This window comes from Aythya marila (assembly GCF_965140915.1).
Source record: "Aythya marila genome assembly, chromosome: 15".
NCBI classification, from domain to species: Eukaryota; Metazoa; Chordata; class Aves; order Anseriformes; family Anatidae; genus Aythya; species Aythya marila.
The window spans coordinates 13653703-13676033 of NC_139056.1; the positions used below are offsets into that span (position 1 = coordinate 13653703).

At 42.9% G+C, this 22331-nt stretch overlaps 1 protein-coding gene across 2 annotated transcripts in view; it reads left to right on the forward strand.

The window, feature by feature from the left end:
- Positions 1–22331, forward strand: part of SDK1 (sidekick cell adhesion molecule 1) — a 396992-nt gene that overhangs the window by 361741 nt on the left and 12920 nt on the right. For both annotated transcript variants that reach the window (XM_082772472.1, XM_082772473.1), the window contains 9 exons: positions 2301–2416; positions 3827–4013; positions 4975–5112; positions 8128–8289; positions 9093–9218; positions 16959–17123; positions 19671–19808; positions 21807–21927; positions 22157–22286. In XM_082772472.1, coding sequence (XP_082628598.1) covers positions 2301–2416; positions 3827–4013; positions 4975–5112; positions 8128–8289; positions 9093–9218; positions 16959–17123; positions 19671–19808; positions 21807–21927; positions 22157–22286 — 1283 coding nt within the window. The remainder of the gene's footprint in view (positions 1–2300; positions 2417–3826; positions 4014–4974; positions 5113–8127; positions 8290–9092; positions 9219–16958; positions 17124–19670; positions 19809–21806; positions 21928–22156; positions 22287–22331) is intronic.

Here is a 22331-nt window from a genome sequence, read left to right on the forward strand (position 1 = left end):
GACAGACTCACAGGGCACAAAACCAACACAATTTGCATGTTGTTGAGGCTCTGGGGTGGTGAAATGTCTTTTTTTCCACAGTCTTTTATTTTTTATTTTTCCCCTCCCATCAAATTCTCCACCGCCGTGCCAGCAAAAGTGCAGTTCCAGCAGCGACGGTGTCAGTGGAGAGTGATCACTGGCAGTTTTTAACCATTGTGTTTCTTAGACGTGCTCTATAAAAAGGGTTTGAGGAAAAATGGTGTTTTTGTGGCAGCAGGCTGCACACGCCGGCTCTTCTAATGGTCGCAGCTCGGAAGCAGCAATTGTTCCAGGCTGGTGTGTAGGATCCAAAGAAAAATGCTATTACAGACACCGCTTCAGACATGGGTATTGAAAGCACTTTGAAGCTGTCAACTCAGGACAGACAGTAGTGTGACTACCTAGAAAGAAAATACATCGCTAAAGTGATCCATTTTCCTGTGATTGTACATATTCCTGTTTCTCTGAGCATGTCATCATCTGCAAATCTCTGAGATGTATTTTCAGGTTTGTATTATGTGATCGGTTTGGCTTCGCAGTCTGGTATGTGCTGCAAAAGTCTCAAAATCCTGAGATTTTTGGTCCTTAGCAGCACTACATTGCAGTGAATGCAGCCAGCAAGCCAGCTAGCTGCCCCCTTCAATACCCCAGAGAAACAGAGGAAGGCAGGGCAGCAATTAGACGAGAGCACCCCTGTGAACAAGCCAAACCTATGTTTTACTGACAGTCATTGTCACCTAGTGCGTTCGGTACATCCAGCCAAAAAAAGAAACAAAAAAATATAACAAACAAATAGTTTTAGCTGAGCACTGGGATAATGGCTATTTTCAATTTTGCCTTTCACATTTTAATTGTACAGCAATAATTTTGCAATAGAGTTGCCGGTGGCAAACATGCAAAAGACATGAACTTTATTTATGTTTTGGATTATTAATGTGGCTGTTAAAATTCCTCCAGTTAGTTTTGATTGAATTGTTTTTTTGTGCGATTCTGTCGTTTAATGGAGCGGTAAATAAGAATTTCTGATAATGAGCCCAAGCATCTGTCACAACAACCTGGCGCTGGTTATTAACATTTCCATTAACGGCAGGGTGGGCAGTGATAATATGGAAACCACACAGTTAGAACAAAATAAATAGTTGGTGTCAGGCTGAGTGGGTGTTAATTACTATTTTATTTTATAACGCTGGGGGGAGGGAGTATCGGTAGAAAAGTGTGACTTATGAAGGTCATTCTCTCTAAAGAAGGAAGTCTCCAGAGGAACAGATAACCGGGGGTATCTTACTTGAGTGGTGAATGTTTTATCACTTCTATTTATGGCCCATAAACGGGCAGAGAGAAAAGAGGCAGCTTTCTCAGGTAGGCTGGGTGAAGGCTGCAGCATCACGAGCACAGAGAAAGGGGAAGAGTGCCCTTTGCCCTGCCTTTCCCTTCCCACTTCTGGAGTTTGAACATGACACGCTTCGGCATCTCTCCTGTAAACAAAACGTGCTGTTTTGTTAAGATCTGCTGGAGGCAGAGGCAGCAGGTCTGGAAAGCAGACCTTGCTAGCCACTGGGGAGGAAAATCCATCCGCACCGAGTTGGATCCCAACAAAAGGGAAAGCTGGTGTGACCCAGGTGCACTCAAAGGAAGCCAAATATTAGTTTTCTTGCATAGCACAATGCAAAGAAGTGCCACCGGGAGCCCAGGAGATCCAGTATGTGTATGGGTAGGTGTAATGAAATCAAGGCTAACAAGTAGCAAGCTAAAAGCCATTCTGTCATACATAAAATATTAGTTGAATCGATTAGTATCTGTTTTGGGAGGTGGTTTTCAGCAGCATTTTGGTCCTCATTCTCAGTGCTACAAAGGCCTGTAAGAAAGGCCGGGCTGCCGATGCGAGGGGCCTACCTCGCTCCCACAGTTGCTTTCAAGGCTGTTGAGGAGCCCAGCATCACTGCCAAAGGCAAGCCTGAAACATCACCACAGAATAAAGAAAAGATTCGCTTTTATTTCCCAAAGCTGCTGACAGGATTGAGTTTATTCACTGTCTAACCCGGTCTGTGTGAGACAGAGCATCGCGCTCTCTGGAGGCTCGGCAGCTTCTCAGTCCACGCGCGCTGCCGCTTTATACCTGAGACTTCCCCGTGATGCTGACGCCTCCAGGGCCAGCTCTGTTAGCTGGCTGGTGGCGTAAACAGAGCCTGTCCTGGGTCCTTCTGCAAATGGAACATTGCAGCCTGGATATGAACTAGTTCTGCTTGTCACTATTAATTCTTCTGTCCTCCTCTCTCTAGCTCCGGCGATGGCCCCACAGAACATCCAAGTAAACTCCCTTTCTGCGAGCCAGCTGGAGCTCACCTGGGACCCTCCTCCCGCCGACAGCCAAAATGGGAATATACAAGGCTACAAGGCAATACTTCTGCTTCTGCTGGTTTCATTTGTCTTGCTTGGCTTTGCTCTGACTTGTAAGATAGCTCTATAACTACAGCTGCCCTCACTGCACAAGGCAAATTAAAACAGCATTCAGACTGTGGTGTGGAAATGGCACTGTGTCCTGAAATCTAAAGAAAGAAAATGAGGCAGGGGAAAGGGGGGAGAAAAGGAAAAGAGTGTTGCTATTTGCAGAGAAAGGAGAGCATGGGGAAACAGGGCATGCAGACAGGGAGGCAGCTACACTTACTCAGGCAACATATCTGCTCCAAAAAGCAACAGAGACAGCAGAGCTTGGGGCAAAAAAGTGTTGAAGAATACTAACTGAGCTTTCTATCTATCAATTGTTCCAAAGCTATTAGGAAAAGCAGTACTTCCTCCAAGCTAGAAGCCTGAGCCAGGTCAGATTTCACAAGAATTATTTCATTTCCTTAACTTTAACAAAATTAAATCATAGTATTAATTGCATTTGGTTCATAGGGGACAAGGACGTTGTGCAGGCATGTTGTTTAGCTTCTCCAGCAAGAGAATGGACCCTCAGAGAGTGGAAATGGGCAAGTCTACAAACACTGGAGCTTGGCTGGGGTTCAGTGTCTGGCTCTGCCTCTCTCCATGAATTTAGATCCATAAGCGAAGAAAAGCCAAGCCAATGTGAATAATCTGGCATCCCTTCTTGGCAGTAACAAGCAACCTTATATATCAATTCATGTTCTTTTCCTTTTCTATGTATATAGATGGCTCTAACAGCTTGGCTTGTAGAGCCAAGGTAGAGTCTTGCCTTGGCTCATTCTTTCAACTTTCTGGCTTGCTTTGGCCTGTTGTAATGCTCTCCGTGCCAGGCCTGTCCAATAAGTAGGGCTGGCACCACTTTTCTCTTGGAATCGTCTTCTCCAAAGACTAATTTTATGGCATCGGGATAAAAATTATGTAAGGAGAGAATGGGGAAAAGTACCTCAAGGAACTTTAGGGAAAGTCTTTATTACCATCTTCAGGAAGACATTTGCTTGGCTGTCCTGTGAACACAAATGGTGAATCTGTTGTGTGCATAAGGAGGCAAATTATGGGAGCATTGTATCACGGTGCCAGTGCTGACAGGCAGATAGCATTTTAGGAAGAATTCAGAAACTGACCTGTCATTGCTGAGCTCTGGCAGCTCCTATCTATTGTCATTAGGCCACATTCTTCAACTTGTGCTCTATTTTTGAATGATGTGCTCAGTTACATGGTCACAAGACTCAGGGTAATTTCCAAAGGAGAAGAAAAGATTGGGCCTATGGTGAAAAGTGTTAGCATCCTAGCAAGGCTGCTCCATCCTCCTGATCTTTTACAGCTGTAAAGCCAGGATGTTTTAGAGGTGTGGATGTGCTAAAACGTCTCCCTGTTCCAACAGATTTATTACTGGGAAAGCGACGTCCAAAATGACACGGAGAAAGTGAAGGTCCTTTTCCTTCCGGAGACTACTGTCCGGCTCAAAAACCTGACCAGCCACACGCGGTACATGGTCTGCATTTCTGCCTTCAATGCAGCCGGGGATGGCCCGAGGAGCAGCCCCTCGCAGGGCAGGACACACCAGGCTGGTATGGGATCACTTTTTTGCCTCAAAACATGGACTTGGTGGTCACCAGCAAGTAACTGGGCAGCAGCTGGGGTGGTTGTCCAGGAGGACTGTACTGGTGTTTAGAGTTATCTTTAGATAGGACATTACATTATAATGGTTGTGGAGGGGGGAAAAAAGGGGATCAGAAAAGGCAATCGTGAGAAAGGGAACAGTGCAGTGGAAGCTAGAACAGGCAGGCAGAACGACTGATCCCTCTGCGAGCTGATCCAGATTGAAACTGTCTGTGGGTCTCTTTGCGGCCGCTGCTATCACATCTGAAAATCTAAACTTGTCTACAGAGCCTGGAAATTCCCCAAGCAGTCTTGTGAGAGAAGTGCTGAGATTTTTGCAATTCATCTTTTTTTTCTTTTTTTTTTTTTTTTTTTTAAGCCACACAGGCTGAGCTGTGCTGGATGTGACCGCAGTGGGAGCGCTCCAGCAGTGCAGCAGGCAGCACTGTTGTGGCTGGCCATGAGGAGGAAGCATGCACTTGAACCGTGTGCTCACTTAGTACCCTTTTGTCTGTCAGCCCTATAATTCTGCTACTCTTCTGAGGGAGTTAACTTGAGAAATCCCAGCATCTGCAGCACGTTTCCACCAGAAATGACAGGGGGATATCAAACATGTAAATGCTGCAAGTTTTCTGAAAATCAGCAGCTAGATAGAGAGTGAAGACAAACTTAGTGTCCCTGTGAGAGTCTTTTCCTTCTTTGTCATGTCTCCTTGCTTGCTTTTGAGATCCAATTTTGCAGTGGAGTGGGTGGTTTTCTTAGGAGAGGCTGTATTTATGATTGATTCTGGGAAATTTTGATCCAATTGGTAAATCCCATTCTTAGTTTGTGTCCTTTAGATTTAGTCTGGGAAAAAAAATGTTCTATAATACATATGTATATCAGATTCACTATGCCTGCTGCAACTCAATATATTTGTAATCCTTTCAGCACCCAGTGCTCCCAGCTTCTTGGCATTCTCTGAAATCACTTCCACGACACTCAACGTGTCTTGGGGCGAGCCGACAGCAGCGAATGGAGTCCTGCAGGGTTATCGAGTAGTCTATGAGCCTTTGGCTCCCGTCCAGGGTAAGAAAGACCTAAGATCATACATATTCATAGGAAAATGACAGAAATGCACTGAAGCATCTTTTATCTCTGCCCAATTTCCTACTTGCTCTCTGCCATTTTCCAAGAGAGGCCAGGTGGCAGAGGGTAAGTAAAACAATTCAGCTTTTGCCAAAACTATTCAGCAAACTGTAATATTGTGGAATATAGCTTTTGTCTGTCCTCTCTCATTTTCTTACACAAACTATATTCTGCATGATTTGAAAAGTCATTTTACTGCCATTGTTACCCAGTGTGGGAGAAGAGGAAACTCAGCCTAAGCGTGCCTGATTGTCTCCCCGTGTTGCACTATAAAATTGCTGAGTGGGCTCCATCCCAGAATAGTCGTCAGGCTCATTTGTGTTTCTGATCACATCATGTGTCACTTCTGTTATCGCAAAGATTGCCCGGGCATCAAATGTGTTAGTCATCACTGGTACCACTGCTACTTTTGACAGGGGAGAATAACTGTGATAGAGTTTTAGTCGTGTCTGTTTACACAGAGTTTTCAGGCAGCATTTTTAACCCAGCACTAGATTTAAGCTACACCACAACAGTGTGGTGGCCACAAATGTTTCCTTCATTTGCCAGAACAGCAACAGAAAATAATTTGGCAATTTATCTGAAAACAAATGTAAATTAATTTCAAAGGTGAATTAGAAAAGATTGCAGTTTGGGGATGGTCTTATTAATATTTTTGTATTCCTGGTAGATTGCCAGTAGTTCAATAGTATGTCCAACTTTGGCAGTGTGACAGCAGGGAGAGTAATTTCAGCCATTGCCAATCCATTTTGAACTCTTTTCCAAAGAAATGAGGATATCAACCACCAGTATTTGCTGCTTCTGTAAGGAATAAAGATCTATATTGTCTGAATATCCATGTCTCGTGCACTGAGAAAATTATACTCAGGAATGAAAACATGAGAATAAAAGCACTTTCAGCCTTTATGGCTGGCAGATCCAAGCACAAAGAGCTAATGTGGAAAGCATTTCTAATTTTGACCAAGAGATGTGCACAGGGTATGCAGGAGGTTCAGGCTCTGTGGACATTTTCTGCCTTAGATTCATTCTTACACAATATTTAAGAATACATTTTTTTCCCTGAAAGTATGGAAGTGTCAGGTCATATTTTCTCTAAATGCATTTGATTTAACCTCTTCAGAATCTTTGTTTTCTTTTCTTCTCCTGCCCACCTCTGCCTGTGCTCTTTCTGACTCTGCATTGTCTCCTCTTCCCCTGTAGAAGATTTCTGGGGTGAGCAAGGACGTTATAGAGGGTTTTTCCTTCAATTCTAAATTTTTGCCTACATTTATTCTCCAGTTTCTACCCATTTACTCTTGTGCCAACATTTTTCTTTCATCAAACATTTATTCTCCCTCTGTGGTAAGCAATCCCTCCCTCAAAACCATCATTTTGCTTGGAAAGATAGAAAACCCATGCTCATTTATTTAGGGGGCAAGGCAAAGCCAAACTCACTGAAGATGGAGCACACAGTGGTGCTGAATGCCACCAGGCAGCAGGGCTTGTGGGCTACCACCTGCCAGATCCCCACATCCTGCAGGGTCCTCCCAGCCCCAGGTCTCATGTTCTGCACTACAGTAAAACACCCAGACCAGACCATTTTCCTGTATCTTTTGACTTTTCTCCCATCTGTGGTTCTTGGCTGAGCCTCTTTGCCATTGTGACACCTCCTGCTTTCTTGCTCATGAGCCACCAAGTAAAACCTGCACGTTTTGCAAAACTTTCAAACAGTGATCTGTCCTGTAGTGCAGTCTTCTCCCTGTTTGACCTTTTATTGTTTAAGCTTTACAGTGTTATGTTTTACACCATAATAGACAACAAAATTGCCCTGGAGCCTTTTTTTAACAGTTCCTTCTTTTTTTTCAGAACGTTACTTTGAAATGACAAATGCTTCATGATTTGTCTCTGAGAAATGAAATAGTACACCTAGGGAAGGAAGGAGCACTTTTACTGCTTCCTTGTTAACTGAGGAAAGATTCTCAGAATTATAAATTGTCTGGGAGAAAACTTTGAACAGAAATCACTTGGACATTATTCTTTATTTAACTGATAAAAACTGAAAGAGGCACCTTGATTTGCATAAAATAAGCATTCAGATTGAAACACTTCTTCATTCTGTATTTTTTCTGGAGAGGAAACTAGCAGACAGCTTTCTCAAGTGGGAAAAATATTTTTCCACTTCGTATCTTTTTGGTTTGAAATGTTACGTACATCTACAGGACCAAAAATGCCAAAAGGGCTCTGTTAATTCAAATGTTTTTTGTTTTGTAAAATACTTCATGTATCAAATTATTCCTATTAACTTAGTCTTAGAAAATATCAGCAAGAACTATAGTTTAATTCATCCATGCAAGAAAAATTCTTAAAGAGCTTAAAGAGTGAGGAAGAGTGAAACATAAGTCATGACTTTAGCCTTGTTCAAATTAGTAGTGCTTTAACTGCATCCCCTTTTGCAGTGGTATTTATACCCAGAAGTTACCTGTGAGATATTTGTCCCTCATTCTGCATTCACTTGGTAATGGTGGAAGCCAGGACAAGAACAAAGGGAAGACCATCCTCCCTTACGTCCTCCTCCAAGGCAGCATTGCAAGTTACTTGGCAAAGAAAGAGCAGAGAAATGCTTGCATAGGAAGCAATCTGCAACGCTGCAGTCCTCCTCATTTACCTCTTCCTTTCTTCCCAGAGTAATTAGTGAAGTTGCATGTAGTCTCTTGGTAATTTCCCAGTTGTGTTGTAAGGTTTTTTTCTTGTCAGTACCCACTTATCAAGCTTAAACTCTAATTATACTTATCAGTGCTGAAAATTGGCTATTATCACTACTTAAACTCCTTCTAATTGTAAGAAATACTTTCTTAGCAAACGGTTAGATAATTTTACTTACCAACTAGATGTAATAAACTAATTTTTTCTTTCCTTTTTTTTTTTTTTTTAATCACTGCAACCTTCTCTTATTTTTCATCTTTGTGGCTACTTCAGGGGTCAGTAAGGTGGTGACTGTGGACATAAAAGGGAACTGGCAACGCTGGCTGAAGGTCCGAGATCTCACCAAGGGCATGACCTATTTATTCAGAGTGCAAGCCCGAACCATTGCCTATGGACCTGAACTGCAAGCCAATGTCACAGCTGGGCCAGCAGAAGGTAAGTGGAACCATAAAAGCATGTCATGAGCTAGATAAGTTATGCAAACGCAGTGCAGCAGCAGGAAATAAAGCACTTGGGGCTTAACATGGATTTCTAAGCCAAGGAGAAGTTGAGTCACAAGAGCTCAGGGCATGATTCAGTGGGTTTCACAACTACCCATGAAAAACACATCTCCTTTTTTTTCTGAAATCTAAAAGACTGATGTGAATAAACAAAACAGCGTGAATAAATCATAGCGCAAACTAGCCACCCAGGGAATTCAAAGCTATAGCCAGACAGCGTGGTTCATAATTCTGGTTGTAGTGCTATGCTTTGGAGTCAGAACTAGAATAATTCCGCCTAAACCAGCAGAGGTTCCTGGACGTAAAATCAGGAAGAATTTACAATTGTTTCCTCCTGATACTTTGGCTTGTGCACAGGGAGATGTCTGCAAATATCCTGATATGCCAAGAGGAGGCTGAAATTCAGCATTCTCTGCTTGATACAGTGTGTGTACCAAAACAGTTGGTTCTCCTATTTGATCAGTGATACCAGATAGTCTAACAGGGTAAAATCCCTCAAATTATATCGTTTTTTTTTCTTAACAGGCACATCTGTAAAACCTAGCCATTGCTGTTTGTAACTGGTGGGACTAGAACCAGTACAAAAATTAGGCCAGTAGCCTATTGAGCTGTTTTATATTGTATGTGTGTTGACCAATATTTCTGGATTATTTTTTTCCTTTGTCACTAGAAGAAATGAATAATACCACACTGTGTCTCTGATACCACCCACATTTGCCATGTCATTTCATCCTTCAGGGTCTCCTGGCTCCCCTCAGGAAATTCTGGTGACAAAATCTGCTTCTGGGCTGACGCTACAATGGACTGAAGGAGATTCGGGTGAAAAACCCACAACCGGGTATATTATAGAGGCACGGCCCTCAGGTAAGCCATGGGAAACATGGACAGCTTGGTGTTTTGAGTTCCCTTCCTTTGGTCCACGCTGAAACCTATCCTTCATTGGAGGGATTGTTTGTCGTCCCAGTAAACTGCTGGGATTTTGTGAGAGAAAACCATCACCACCCAGTATTAAGCCTTTGCTAATTTACTCCATGGTTTACCAGATTTTATCCTGTTTAGGAATAGTCACAGAAAATTACCCTAAGAGCTCTAGTTTCCACTGTGCCGCATCACTGGTAAATCATCCAACTGATGAACCAATAGAGTTAATAATTAAAACTCATTTAAATGCTTACAGCATCTCTCATGCACAAGGACCTTTAAATACTTGCAAACTGTGTTTTGAGGACCACAGATAAAGATCTATCCTTCGGCAGCAGAACTCAGCAGCTAATCACCATTAATAGCAGGGCCAGAACTGAAGCAGCATGCACACATGGCTTCCCCTGTTTGTTCTGCTGGGAGGGCATAAGTGGGTGAGAGGAGTCCCATCATCACGGTGTGTTGTGGTTTTTTTTTGGTGCTTTCCCAGAGCTCCTGTGCTTCTGGCATTTGCATTTTACTGAAGCTGCTTTCTTCTTTTTCCCCAAATATTTTCCCAGTTGGAGAAGATCATATTAAATTTAGGTGTGCTCTCCAGCTTGTTTGCAGCCTCTCCTAGTTTGGTACCCCTTGCATATTTACTAAGCACACACTTTCTGGTAGCCAAGTCATTAACAAAAACAGTGAATGCTGCCAGACCCCTGTTTAATCTCACTTGATAAATTCCCTCCACTCTGACAGGGAATGCTGATAACCGTTCTCCAAGTACAGTTTTCAGCCGTTGATGCATCTACCAGATACTTGTTTCATGTAGGCCGTGTTTGAATGTCATGATGTCAAAAGCTTTGCTGAAGTCAGGATAGATGATGTCTGTTCTTTCTCCTCTATTGACAAGGTCTGCTACCCTGTCACAGGAGGAAATTAGACATGATTTATACTTGACATATCCATGTTGGCTGCTTGTTCTTTCCTTTTTTTACTTGTAGGTGCCTACACATTGCTTGATTATATATTGATTAAGTGAATGCTTATCTGTTTGACTATATAAAGGATCCTAACTGTTTCTTGGATGTGTCTTAAATGTAAGGTTGTATTTAAACCCAACAATTTTAATTGCATTTAACCAGACCAGTAACAAAATCATTCTGGTCATCACTGAAGCTTCAAATGAGCAAAATCATAGTTGCCTTTGATAGGGCCACTGCAGAGTAAGTTCTAACATTTCTTCTTAATTTTTGTCATTTAACATAATTTTTTTTCAAAAACAAATTGAAGGAAAATGTGTGCATTTTCAAAGCACTGGAGTTCCCCAGAGTGATCAAGAGTTTTTTGAATTAGAAGCATGACACCCAGTGCTTACATTTGCTTTACATCAGCTTATTGGCTCTGCCTTTATCTCCCTGTATGCAGAAAATACCCTCTCTCATTTGAATAACGCTGTTTACAGGTAAAAACGTTAACAGGTAAAGTTAAAACAAAACCCTTCACTGAGGCTTTCTTACCAGCTTACATTTCCCCAAACACAATTTTTAGAGTAAATTTGTTTTGGGGGGAAACCTGTACCATATGTACAGATTGTTTGCAGCTTAAAATTCAACTTGTGAGTTGCAGCACTGCAAACTGATTGGATGTTTCTGGGGTTGTCTCACCTTTGGATGTGCACCAACACTTTACAGTTCATGGTTAACGATGTAGGATTTGTGGTCCACTCTTTTTGAGTAGAAAGAAAATAGTCCTTCCAAAGCAGGTCTGAGCTGCATTAACCCTGGGTCATTCCAGCTGGCCCCACTCCACTGATCTTGGAAACACACAGAAGAGGTCTTATTCTCCTGCTCTTGCAACCTGACTGTTGAGGCATTTAATTCCTCCTCAGATTATTTTAATCCTATTCATGCTGCTGTACCAAATGAACTAGCCATTTGTATGCTGGATTCTCACCCTTAGTTCTGGTTGCAGCTGTAGAAAGCGTGAAATGTGATCCAAGAGAGGAGACGAACTAATTGGAGCACTTGCTTATTTCACGCAAGTGTCGGCTTCCTTTCAGTACCACTTTTCTTCCTCATCTCTGCATGGAGGAGTTTGAAATCTGAATTATGAGCTTAACAAAGACAGAGAACTAATTCCTCCTGTCAGGTCTGGCCATTCAGAGCCGTTTGTGTTTTAATATAATTCTAAGAATTTGCTTCTGCATGTTGATTTATATGGGTAGTAGAGCATGGTTTGGAGCAACCTTTATTTTTAAGTACTTGTTGTCCAAGAGAAGAGCAGTTGACTTGTGCCCTTCACATAAAATCAAGGAAGGAGAAGATATTCATCCTTCTGAGATCAAAAAAGGGGCATTGAACAGACAGATGAAAAGCTTTAGCTTGTTGCCAATATTCAAATGCAATACCACTACCTTAGTATTTCACATCTCAAGTGTCATCTATTATAGGCCTCATTACCCCAAACGTTAAATGCTGTATCATCTCATTTTCCCTGCTGTAGCTCCCTGCCAAGGCTCTTCCATCAGAGTAAGAGGGTGGCTTTCTGTCATAAATGGCAAGTCCCTACCCCCTTTTGTCACTTCCCTTAGAATTTTTCAGTGCCCTGCTGTGTTTCACAGGGCTCTAGCCGTCCTGCTGGGTTTAGCAGTGGTGGCAGCAGGCAGCTGAGATTGTTCATTTGATCTGCCCGTTTCTCCCTCGGATTTATGGAAGGTGACCAGACTGACTACCTCTTGTGCATTTTGAATATACTCAGACACCAGCATGGAGCAGGCAAACCAATATTTTTTCCAGAGTGATCTGTGCTACAGGAAGACAGTACAGAAACAGAACTGTTTTTCTTTTCCTTCAGCTCCTCTGTCCCTGGAGAAATGGATTCCAGTTTAGCTTCTTGTGCATTACAAGAAATGCAATTAAGCAGCCTCTGTTGCTGCCATAGTAAGCACTCCCCAGACATCGACTAGCCTGGCTAAGAAGTGGGTATTAGATCATGTCCTTTGTTTCGATGTGCAGAGCAAAAGACAGAAATGGCACATCAATAAAGTTCCCAGCACTGTTGGTGGGAGTGGAGAAAGGTGGGTCTGCCCCTCTTTTCCCCACTGTGTGTCATCTCCAAGGCTCCTCTCTCTGTACTGTGCTTTAATGGCAGCTGTGTGGCCTGTAAAGCATTGAGCAGGCCCACTCGGGCTTTCCTTCCCAATTATCCCCTATTCACAAAGCAGGTGTTTCTGCACAGTGTCCTAGGGACCCCCTCTGCCAGGAGGACACATGCATGTGTAGGCCTTCACGCACGTATTGGCCTGCTACGGTCGTCTCGAGCTGTGGGACAGCTGAGCAGATGCTCAGTCAATCTGTTTTACAGCTGGTGGCATCTCGGGAAAGCCTCTGACCCAAGATACAACTGCAGAGGTTTCCTCTTGTGCTTCCTCTCTCCCCACCATGTGTTTTGGGTTTTGTTTGTTTGCTTTTCCCCAAGTAGGGAATGACTTCGGGCCAGTGGGAGCTAATTGCAGCTTAATATGTTTCCAATAATAACACTTCTAGTGCTCTGGCTGGCATGAATAGGCTGGTTAGGCCTCAGATAAGCTACAAATCATATGCTCAGGATGTAGACAAGTCAGAATAGTGTTTTCTTTTGTTCCCTCAGCTGATCAGTTCCATGAAGGCGGCAGACGTTTTGGGGAAGAACTTGTCTGTTTGGAGTGAGGATTGTCTTTCCCATAAATGCTGGTTTTCGCTTCCCACACCCCAAGGGCAGATCTCACTTCAGTTTTCTTTCTGGTGTCTTGAGTAATGTTTTCATGTTTTCTTCCTTTTCTATTTATTTTTAAACAAATGAGGGAGTGCAGTGTCAAACATGGACTCAAACCAGCAAAAGTCAGTAAATTCAAAGTGAAGGGTGCAGCTGCATTGCCGGCATCTGCCATGGGGCCTTTGGTTCGCTTCTGCTTGCAAACAACATGCTGAGGCTGACAGTTTGTCAGCCTTCACTTCCCATTCTTGTCCTTTCGTTAGTTTGCATGATAATCCAGCCCTCTAACAAATGCATCCCCATTTTAATTTTTCCCTCTGTAGGAGGAATGCTACTCGCATTCAGCTGGTCCTTAACTCTCAGCTGCTTCTCCCCTCATAAACCACCTAATGCGTAATTAGGAGAAAGTTTTACAGCACAGCCCTCCTCTTTCTCCAAGGGGGAAGGCTGGTGTTTAAGACCCAAATAACTGACAGCTTTCCATCTTCCTGGCTGCAGCACTACAGTCGTTTGTTAGCGGCTGGAGTTAGCAGAGCCAGGAGCCCTCGTAGCTTCGTGACAGTTTTATTTGGCCCCCGATTAATTGCTGGTGAAAACAGACAGGCCTGTGGGTGCTGTGCCTGGGCTACACCTCACCAGGGTGGTGAGTTGCCTGCACAGGAGGATGTCCAGGGCACACTGGACTCATGGTAGGTTGGAGATGGTTGTGACTTCTCTCGTAATTTAGGTCTTCTCCCCATGCATTGTTAAGAGGCTGAGAGCCCACTGAAAGACTATGTGAAATACAGAAGGGTACAGATGTTACTGCTCACAAAGGCTTCTGCTCCAATACAAGTGCAATGCCAGCTGTGCTGCGTGGCACAGGACATGAACCAGGAGCTGACTGGGGCTGGCTGAGTCTTGTACCTCCTTGCAGGTGTCCAGCATTGCAAACTTGGCTTATCTTGATAGTTTCCTTGGGTTAATACTCAGCTGATATCCCAACCATGGCATGCACATCCTTCCTCCCCAAACTTGAGTGGAAAATGATGTGTACAGTATACTAATGATTTTCTACTGAACTTAAAGGCCAATCTTTGCTATCACAGGTGACCTTCTAATGAATTCTATCTCAGCTGAACTTCTAACATTTAGAGCAAACCTAGTTTTAAGGGATGGGGGAAGAGATGTGGTGGATGAATTCACAAGTCTTTGTTCAATATTTAATTACAGAGCTCAGTACTGAAATAAAATGCTTTTTTAGTTTGGATATATCTGACTGCAATCTCTGTCTACAAAGAGAGGCCTGAATATTCCAGATGGAGATGAGATAAACTGAAGCTCTGTAATTAAAAACCTTATTGGCCAGAGCTGGGGAAGCTGCAAACTACCCTGCGCATAACATTTGCTTGGTGTCAGCAATGGGGGAGTCATAAGGATGTCCCTGTCTTTCCAGAGCATTGCTGAGTCCCAGTGAGGCAAGAATCCCCCCGAAAAAAGCATCCACCAGCAGCCGTCGTTGCCTCACACCATCATCACAATAGCCAAGGGGACAGGGAGGTAGAAATGTCACACTAGCTTCTCAAGGGTAGTTTTACCAAGTTATTGCAAGCTTTACCAAGTGGTTAAATTTACACTTCCTTGGTCTGTTTGATGTTCTGCACTGTGCACCCTGATAGGTTTGAGAAAATGAGCAAGGAAGTGTGTGTGTGTACAGTTGTGTTTGTGACAATGAGCGTTGAACATTTCATTTCTACTGTTGCCTTTTCTTCCATCATTTAAGCGTCTTTCAATGCAAACAAATTGCTTTTCAGACAATTCACAATGGGCTCAAATTCTCTTATTGCTGTTTACAAATGTGTTTATGAAAGCTCAGGCAATTCTAGCAATTATGGCAATATTTTATAGTCTGAGATGCTTCTTCTTAGTATTGGTGGTTGCAACAATCCAACTTTGAAAATGCATCCCTCACTCCACCCTTTTCGGAGAAACTAAATCCCAAACCCCCTTTTTATTACATTGTAAGTTTACGTGGTAGAAATAATCTAGCCATCTATTGCCCTGTAAAAGGGAAGTCAATATTTTATCTCTTGTTTTATAGCCATTGTAATATCCAACTAATACATAACAATGGTACATTATGATAACTTCATTATACTCTGATCATGCTGGTGAATAATGTATTGGTCTGAATTTTAAGCATGACAGAAAAATTACCTATTTTTATTGTTCTTCAGTATTTCTCAATGTAGCTGGAACAATAACATTTCAGCTTGCTTTTTGCATCCACTGAGACTGCCAAAGCTCATGATCAGAAAAGATGTAGTTTGGGGGCTGTTAGTCAATGTGTGCGTTGCTAGACGTGCAGCACGTTACAAATTACAGAGCCAATATTTACTGGTGCCAAAGTTAAAATATTCACATGGAAATGCACCTGCAGTGTTAATCAATCCATCTTTGCTTTTGTTCCCTGTTGCACAGAAAGTAGGCGGAGGGCCAAATTTTGCTCTGTTACACCAGCACAGTTTCAGAATTGCTGCAGTGACTTCAATTAGTTTACACGCAGGTAAACGCAAAGCAAACGAGAACTGATTCTGGCCTTCCATTGTCATAGCAGCAGAAGTCGCTAAGGGTGGTGCTGCTGGCTCCAGCTTTATTGTTACCTTGATAACACCTCAAGCTACAGAAGTCATGCTGATGCTTGAGTCTCACAGTGCAGAGGGCTTTCTTTCAAAGCAGGCGGCTCCTGCGCTGCAATAGTATCTGTGCAGAGGTTATCACTGTACTTCTATTGCTGTGGGACATACAGAGAAAAATAGGCATTACTTGAACAGCTTTGATAACTAAAAGTAAAAGCCTGATCAGGTCAGATCCTTAAGAGCTGTGCTGGCTTAGGCTAGCTGAGAGTTTGGCACCTTGTGTAGACAGCCATTTTGTCAGTGGCAAAAAAAAAAAAAAAGTGCTGGGCACCGGTTGTTATAGAAAAGCAGTCTGTTTAGATTAATGTTTGATTCCTGCACTCAAAATTATTGACTGGCATCTTTAATTATAGTTGGTTTTGTTCTTACTGGTAACAGCATCCATCTTGTTGAAAGTCCTTTCCATTGAAGTCAAGTGAATATAAGATTACGCGTATAGATCAGGGACCGGAACGGTGCCTCGTCAGGATGCACATCAGGATAAATGTCAGTATGGCTGTTGAGAATCGAGATTACCCTACTGAAACACTCTCATCAGTTATGCAGAAGGCATTGTGTTTCCAGCAACTTTTAGAGCTTTATAATACAAACAAAAACTCATTCCTGCTTAAAAATGCATGGCACAGAAGTGCAGTGCCTGCTGCCTCTCTCTGTGGGCTGTGCCATGCTGCAGTCCAGTCCATGCAAAAGGATGTCTCTATATTGATATTGTGAAGCAAGCAGCACGCCAGTGGCACCAGTCCACCAGGCACCAGTTCATGCAAGGCCACAGTGCTTCCTGCCAAGACCCAAATCTGACATTAGTCTGCAAACCTAACCTATGCACTGGGATAGTGAAGTCAGTTTTGCAATGTAAAAAGTAGGCAAATCCTTTGCAGTTAGGACTCATTAAAATACCAGGTTGTTGTGGGCTTAGTTGCTCTGTCAAATAACAGGCATGCAGATGCAGCAACCATACCTGGTCAGGAGGGACCCAGATGGCTGGCAGCTGCTCTAGCCAGCTTAGGTCACCATGGGTGCTGCTGCAGATTTTAGCAGAGAACTCTTCCATCTGGGCTGTTGTAAGACCCCTGTCACGAGTAAATCCTTTTACAGATGGGGTCTTGCAGGGCAATCTGACATTTGTGTGTATCACTGAGCAGCCTTCAGGTAAGCATGTCCACTGCCTGCGGTTAAAGCACACAATTAATGACAATTATTTTCCACGAGCAGAAGGAAGTGCCAAGTCACACAGTTAATGCTGTTCCTCTCCTTGCCACTTTCCCAGATGAAGGACTGTGGGACATGTTTGTGAAGGACATCCCTCGCAGCGCTACCTCCTACACAGTCAGCCTGGACAGACTCAAGCAGGGTGTGACCTATGAATTTCGGGTGGTGGCTGTCAATGAAATTGGCTATGGAGAACCAAGTGTTCCCTCTGTGGCAGTATCAGGTAATCAAGCTTTTTGTTACCTTTTCCAATGGAATTAGTGGGAGTGGAGGAGAAAAAATAATGAAGTTTCTGTTGTTACAATAAATCATCAAGACCAGCTTGTTTTCACTTATTTTAAGACAAAAGCAGAGTGAATCAAGGCTTGTTATTACAGTATACTTTACTCTCAAGGGGAAAAATAGTCATGTGCCATTTTTAAGCTTGACAAACTTCTCAGGAAGTTTGTGAGTGTTTACATATATGATTTCTTGCCTAAGACTAATTTATAAAGTCCACAGTGTGTTTGCTTTTTCTTCTTCCTCCTCTCCTAGTCTGTTGTTTTGTTTACTCTCCTTTCTTCTCTGTTCCCAAGGTTCTGTGATAAGCAATTTCTGTGTTGTTTTGTATTTAGCTCTCAAGAATGTAGAATTATAGTTTCCCCAAATTATTCATGATATCCTCTGTGCTGGTAATTCCAGCATATTGTGATACCTCCAGCCTCCATCACAACAGCTTGGTGGTGGTGCTCACGGACTCTTTCCACCCACCTGCTCTGTTGTGGTTATTCCCGGTAAACAGGGCTATGTGAGCATGCTTCCAGAGTCCCTTTGACCAGCACTCTGATTTCTTGAAGGAGCTTCTATACCTTGAAAAGCAAATTCCACTCAGCTTGCCATGTTTGGACAGTTCAAGTTCGATGGCTCCTTCTGAAGTGGGAAGCTCGCCCTTGTAAAAGTTTTTCTCAGTTCTCCTGTTACCCTTGCAGAGAGGATTGTGCTCCAGGTTGCTTTTGAGCAACAGGTCTCATCCTTGCTGTGTCAGCAAAGACAGACGAGGAATAAAAGAACCTGATAAAATGTCTTTGTGATTCAAAGTTCTGGAGAGTCCTGAGAACCTGGCAATGATCCAGTCTCTGGAGTGGCTTTTATCTCTGCTTCTCGAGTGAAAAGCATAAACACCACTCAGCGATTACCCAGCAGGCTGGAGTAGCAAATGCTGCTATCGCCATCACGGCTGCATTTGTCCTTACACAATTAACCACTTAACCTGTGAGAGCTGTCTATGGATTTCAGTGTGAGTGCTACCCTTCCTTTTCTCCTTCAGGACAAGGGCATAGACAACCTACTTCAAACACCAAGAGTCAGTGCTTTTCCTATCTGTGGTTTCACAGAGGCTGTAACACAATGTAAAGGGTCAGTAATCATGTCAATCTTTCCTTTCCCGGAAGACATTATTCCCCTGAAGCCAGGCATGCAGCTCCTTCTGATGCTTTTTATAAATAAACTGCTTGTTTGTAAGTTCTCCGCTTGAACAGAACTATTTAATTCACCTCCTTTTGATGCTTCAGTGTTCATCTCAAATTGCTGCATGAAAGTAAGAGGTTTCCATTGAGATTCGCAGTTGTAAAAGTATACAGTATTTTAGGCTGGCCACTTCAGCTAGCACAGGGAGGTATAAATTGCACTGAATCTGCTCAGCCCAGCATGGCTTGTGCAGTTTGCCTTTAGGTCTTTGTTGGCATGGACTGGCCTCCTAGCAAAGAAAGATAGTGGCTACTTTTCACTGTTACAGAACACCCAGCGGTCTGGAACAAATTTAAGCCCATATCGTAAGGCTTACAACAGACATTTTTAGATCCAGGGTCCAGGACGATGCGGGGAAAAAGTGTGCCTGGATTCAGTGATAATGAGGATTTTGGTTGAAGCTGGTCTCCTGGCATCACCCACTCTTATGGGTGTTCTTCTACCTTATGGACTACAGGGAAATAATATACAACTGCTGATTTGTGCTACAGTGGCAGCACTTTTTCTCAGAGCTGAGGGATGCTGACAAAGAGAATATCACTGAAAAAAATAATAGTACTTACTACCTCAAACCAGAGTGGCAAGATAACTCTAGAAAAAGGAAGTTAGTATCATTTTGTGCCTACAATTGAGGTCAAATGGAATGAAATGACTTGAGATAACACAAAATTCAGGGAACTGAATTAATGTCAATGTGCCGCATGTTGGGCTTGGCTTAAGTCACTGACAATACCATATAGAACAGGAGTCAATGTTGGAATTTGGGGTTTAAACTACGGAGGTACTGACTCGAATGTACCTTGTTCCCTGGCACTAGCTGTATTCTTCAAAGAACCATTGAGCAGCATTTTGGCAAGGCAAGCCTCTTAAAAAGTGGAGTAGCCATGGGTCATGACAAGTATATTAGTGGCTCCTTTGACCCAGGGAGTATTAAGCATACCACAGGAGCTGAGAAATACAGGTGTGCTGGGCTGTGGGAAGAAACCTTCTTACCTTCACTTGGTGATAACTGCTTCTTAGCTAGGGGATTGTGCAGCACTGCTCCAAGTCTGAGAGATGCTCGTGGAGAAGTTGGAGCTGTGGTATGGTCCTATATATCTAGAAGCGTCAGAAAGCCTTTTGAGGGTCTTATTTTCACATGGACTAGGTTATTTCCTTTGAACACCTCTTTACTGAGTACTGTTATGGATGTCGCTCACTGTGGGGAAGAAGGGGAAATTGTGAAGGAGTGTAAGGAGTTGCTGTTTGTCTTTTGCTCTTTCAGCACAAATAGAAGCCCCCTTCTATGAGGAGTGGTGGTTTCTGCTGGTGATGGCTCTCTCAAGTCTGATTCTCATCCTGTTGGTGGTGTTTGCATTGGTCCTGCATGGCCAGAGCAAGAAGTACAAGAACTGCAGCACAGGTAAGACATCATCTCTGCGCTGTACACATACTCTCAAGAGCTGCAGGAATTAGAAATGTCCTCCCTTTGAATCTGTGATTTCATCAGCATGGACTCTCTTTATAGGTATTTTGTTTGGCAGAAGACTTGGATATTTTTACTATCTAATTTGGTAGAAATGGCTTTTGCCCATAGCTTTACTGGGCAAAGAGTGCTGGATCTTATCAGGTTTTGGAAGTTAACCAGCCATGGGCTTGGACAGGACAGCATCTGGAAGTCCCAGGGACTGTAGCAAAAGCCAAGGAGTCTGGGTCAAATGCTTGGCAGAAGACCACAAAAAATGAATAAGCTGAGACTTTATTTAGCTTAGTTGTCATTCCCTGATAGATGGGGAGAAGAAGGGTTCTGCTTTTCCATGTCCATACCCAGTGCAAATATCCTATGCCTGTATGTGTAAGGACTACATCATAACTCTTTTACATTAAACAGGGTGCCCAGCATCTCACATTCATTCCCTAAGCCAAGCTACAGTTATTGGGCTGGGACCAAGGAGCTTAGAAGTCTTTGTTATCTGGACCTGTTAAACTTTAAGGCACCATGAGCATCTAGCTTAGAATTTTCCTTTACTTACAATTTTAACCAGTCTCCTTTTTGAAAGGAAACAGGAACTACCTGCTCTGTAACTAGGAATGTTAAAAGAGTCCCCTTTCAAAGCACCTTGTTCTGGAGCACTGAATATTGTTCTGAACCTTTTCTTCTTCTTACATGGAAGGGTTGTTCACGTGTGTTAATTCTCAGATAGCCTTCTCCACCTCCAGCAAGAAATTGCTCTGCTGCTAGAAGGTACCAAAAAGGCACATTAATGAGTAGGATCAGGTGGATGAGTCTTTGCACTACCCATTCTGAGGTATTAATGTAATGAAGGAGTCTTGAAAGAATCTTCCAGGCAATATTTAGCAATTCAGTCCCAAAGAGAAGATCTTTTCTTTCTTTATAATTCACTTCTAAAAAGCGTTAGAAAATCAGATTTTAGTCCCATGCGATATGAGATGAAAGAATACCACGGCATTTTACCAAGTTAATGCTGTTACATATTTGTATGCATAGCTCATAGGAAATCGCTCATCTTCTTAGTTTTGCTCAGTGTTTGGGGGACAGACATGAAAAGACAGGTCTGACCTGTACTGTCAGATATCAGTGTTCACACTGAGTCTTAATGTAGCATTGAAATTGAAGTTGAGGATAAAGTACCTGTCTGCTGCAAAGTGGCAATGTGCAACCGGTCTTTCTCCCCAGGACACTAGCTGAGCTCACACCTTTGGGATTATAAAGAAGAGCATGGGAAAGAATAAGCTCTTGCTATATTTGATCACCAAAAAAAAAAAAAAAAAAAGTGTACTTTGCTGTATTTTCCCTGTTCTGCCAGTCGCCTGTCCTTTTCCCTGCCTTATGTTGTCTGGTGATGTCTCACACCTATGTCTTACGCTCATTACAGCTCTGACATCTTTTTCCTGTTTGCTGCCCACTGACCCTTTCTCTTTCTTTGCTGTCTTCTTGTCCTTCCTTTTTAGTTTTATTTATTTATTTATTTATTTGCATATCCTAGTTTTACTTTCTCTTGCTTTCTTTCCATCAGCATAAATGGGATTCTTGTCACCTGGTTTAGGGCATCTTCAGTGGCTACCTGAATTACTCACCTGTATTCCATTCATAGACAAAAGACAAGAATAATCACATGTGGAGCACTGTTCATTTGCATTATTTTAGATACCTCCAAGTGAAACACATCCATCCATGACTCCTTTCATCCCCTGTTTTGGCTCCTTCTTCCTTTTTACACTCCTGATACGCTCTTTTCTTTCACTTTGTACTCATTTGCCAGTAACAAAGGTAAAGAGATTTTCAGAAAGAATAATAATGTCATAAAACATAAAGAAGGGGAAGATAGTGACTCCTTACAGTTGTACTTGGGGGAAAAATACCCATGTTTCAGCTGAATTTTTTGTTGCCTGGCTCCAGGTAAAACCATCTCCAACGTGGAGGAGTCGGTCACCTTAGATAACGGAGGCTTCACTGCCCTGGAGCTCAACAGCAGACACCTAAACATCAAGAGCACTTTCTCAAAGAAAAATGGAACCAGGTAAGAAGCTTGGAACACCATGCTCCTGGAAATGACTTTTCATTTAGGTTCAGGCAGCTGTTAAATAGGCAAAATTAGACTGTTGTCTGGAGGGTCTAGGGAGGACTTTACTACCCGAATCACTGCCTTAGGCTGAGGCTGGCTTCTAAGTATGATTTAATTGTCTTTTTAACTGTGTCGTTTCAGAGAAAAAACAGTATCCTATACACTCACCTACTATGTTTCCTAGGTCTCCTCCCCGCCCAAGCCCGGGAGGGCTGCACTACTCTGATGAGGATATCTGCAACAAGTACAACGGAGCCGTGCTGACCGAGGGCTTGGGCCTGAATGAGAAGACCTTAGAAGTATCAGAGTCAGAAGTAAGTGTTTGCCTTTGCCTTGCCAAGTGCTTACCAATTTTCCCC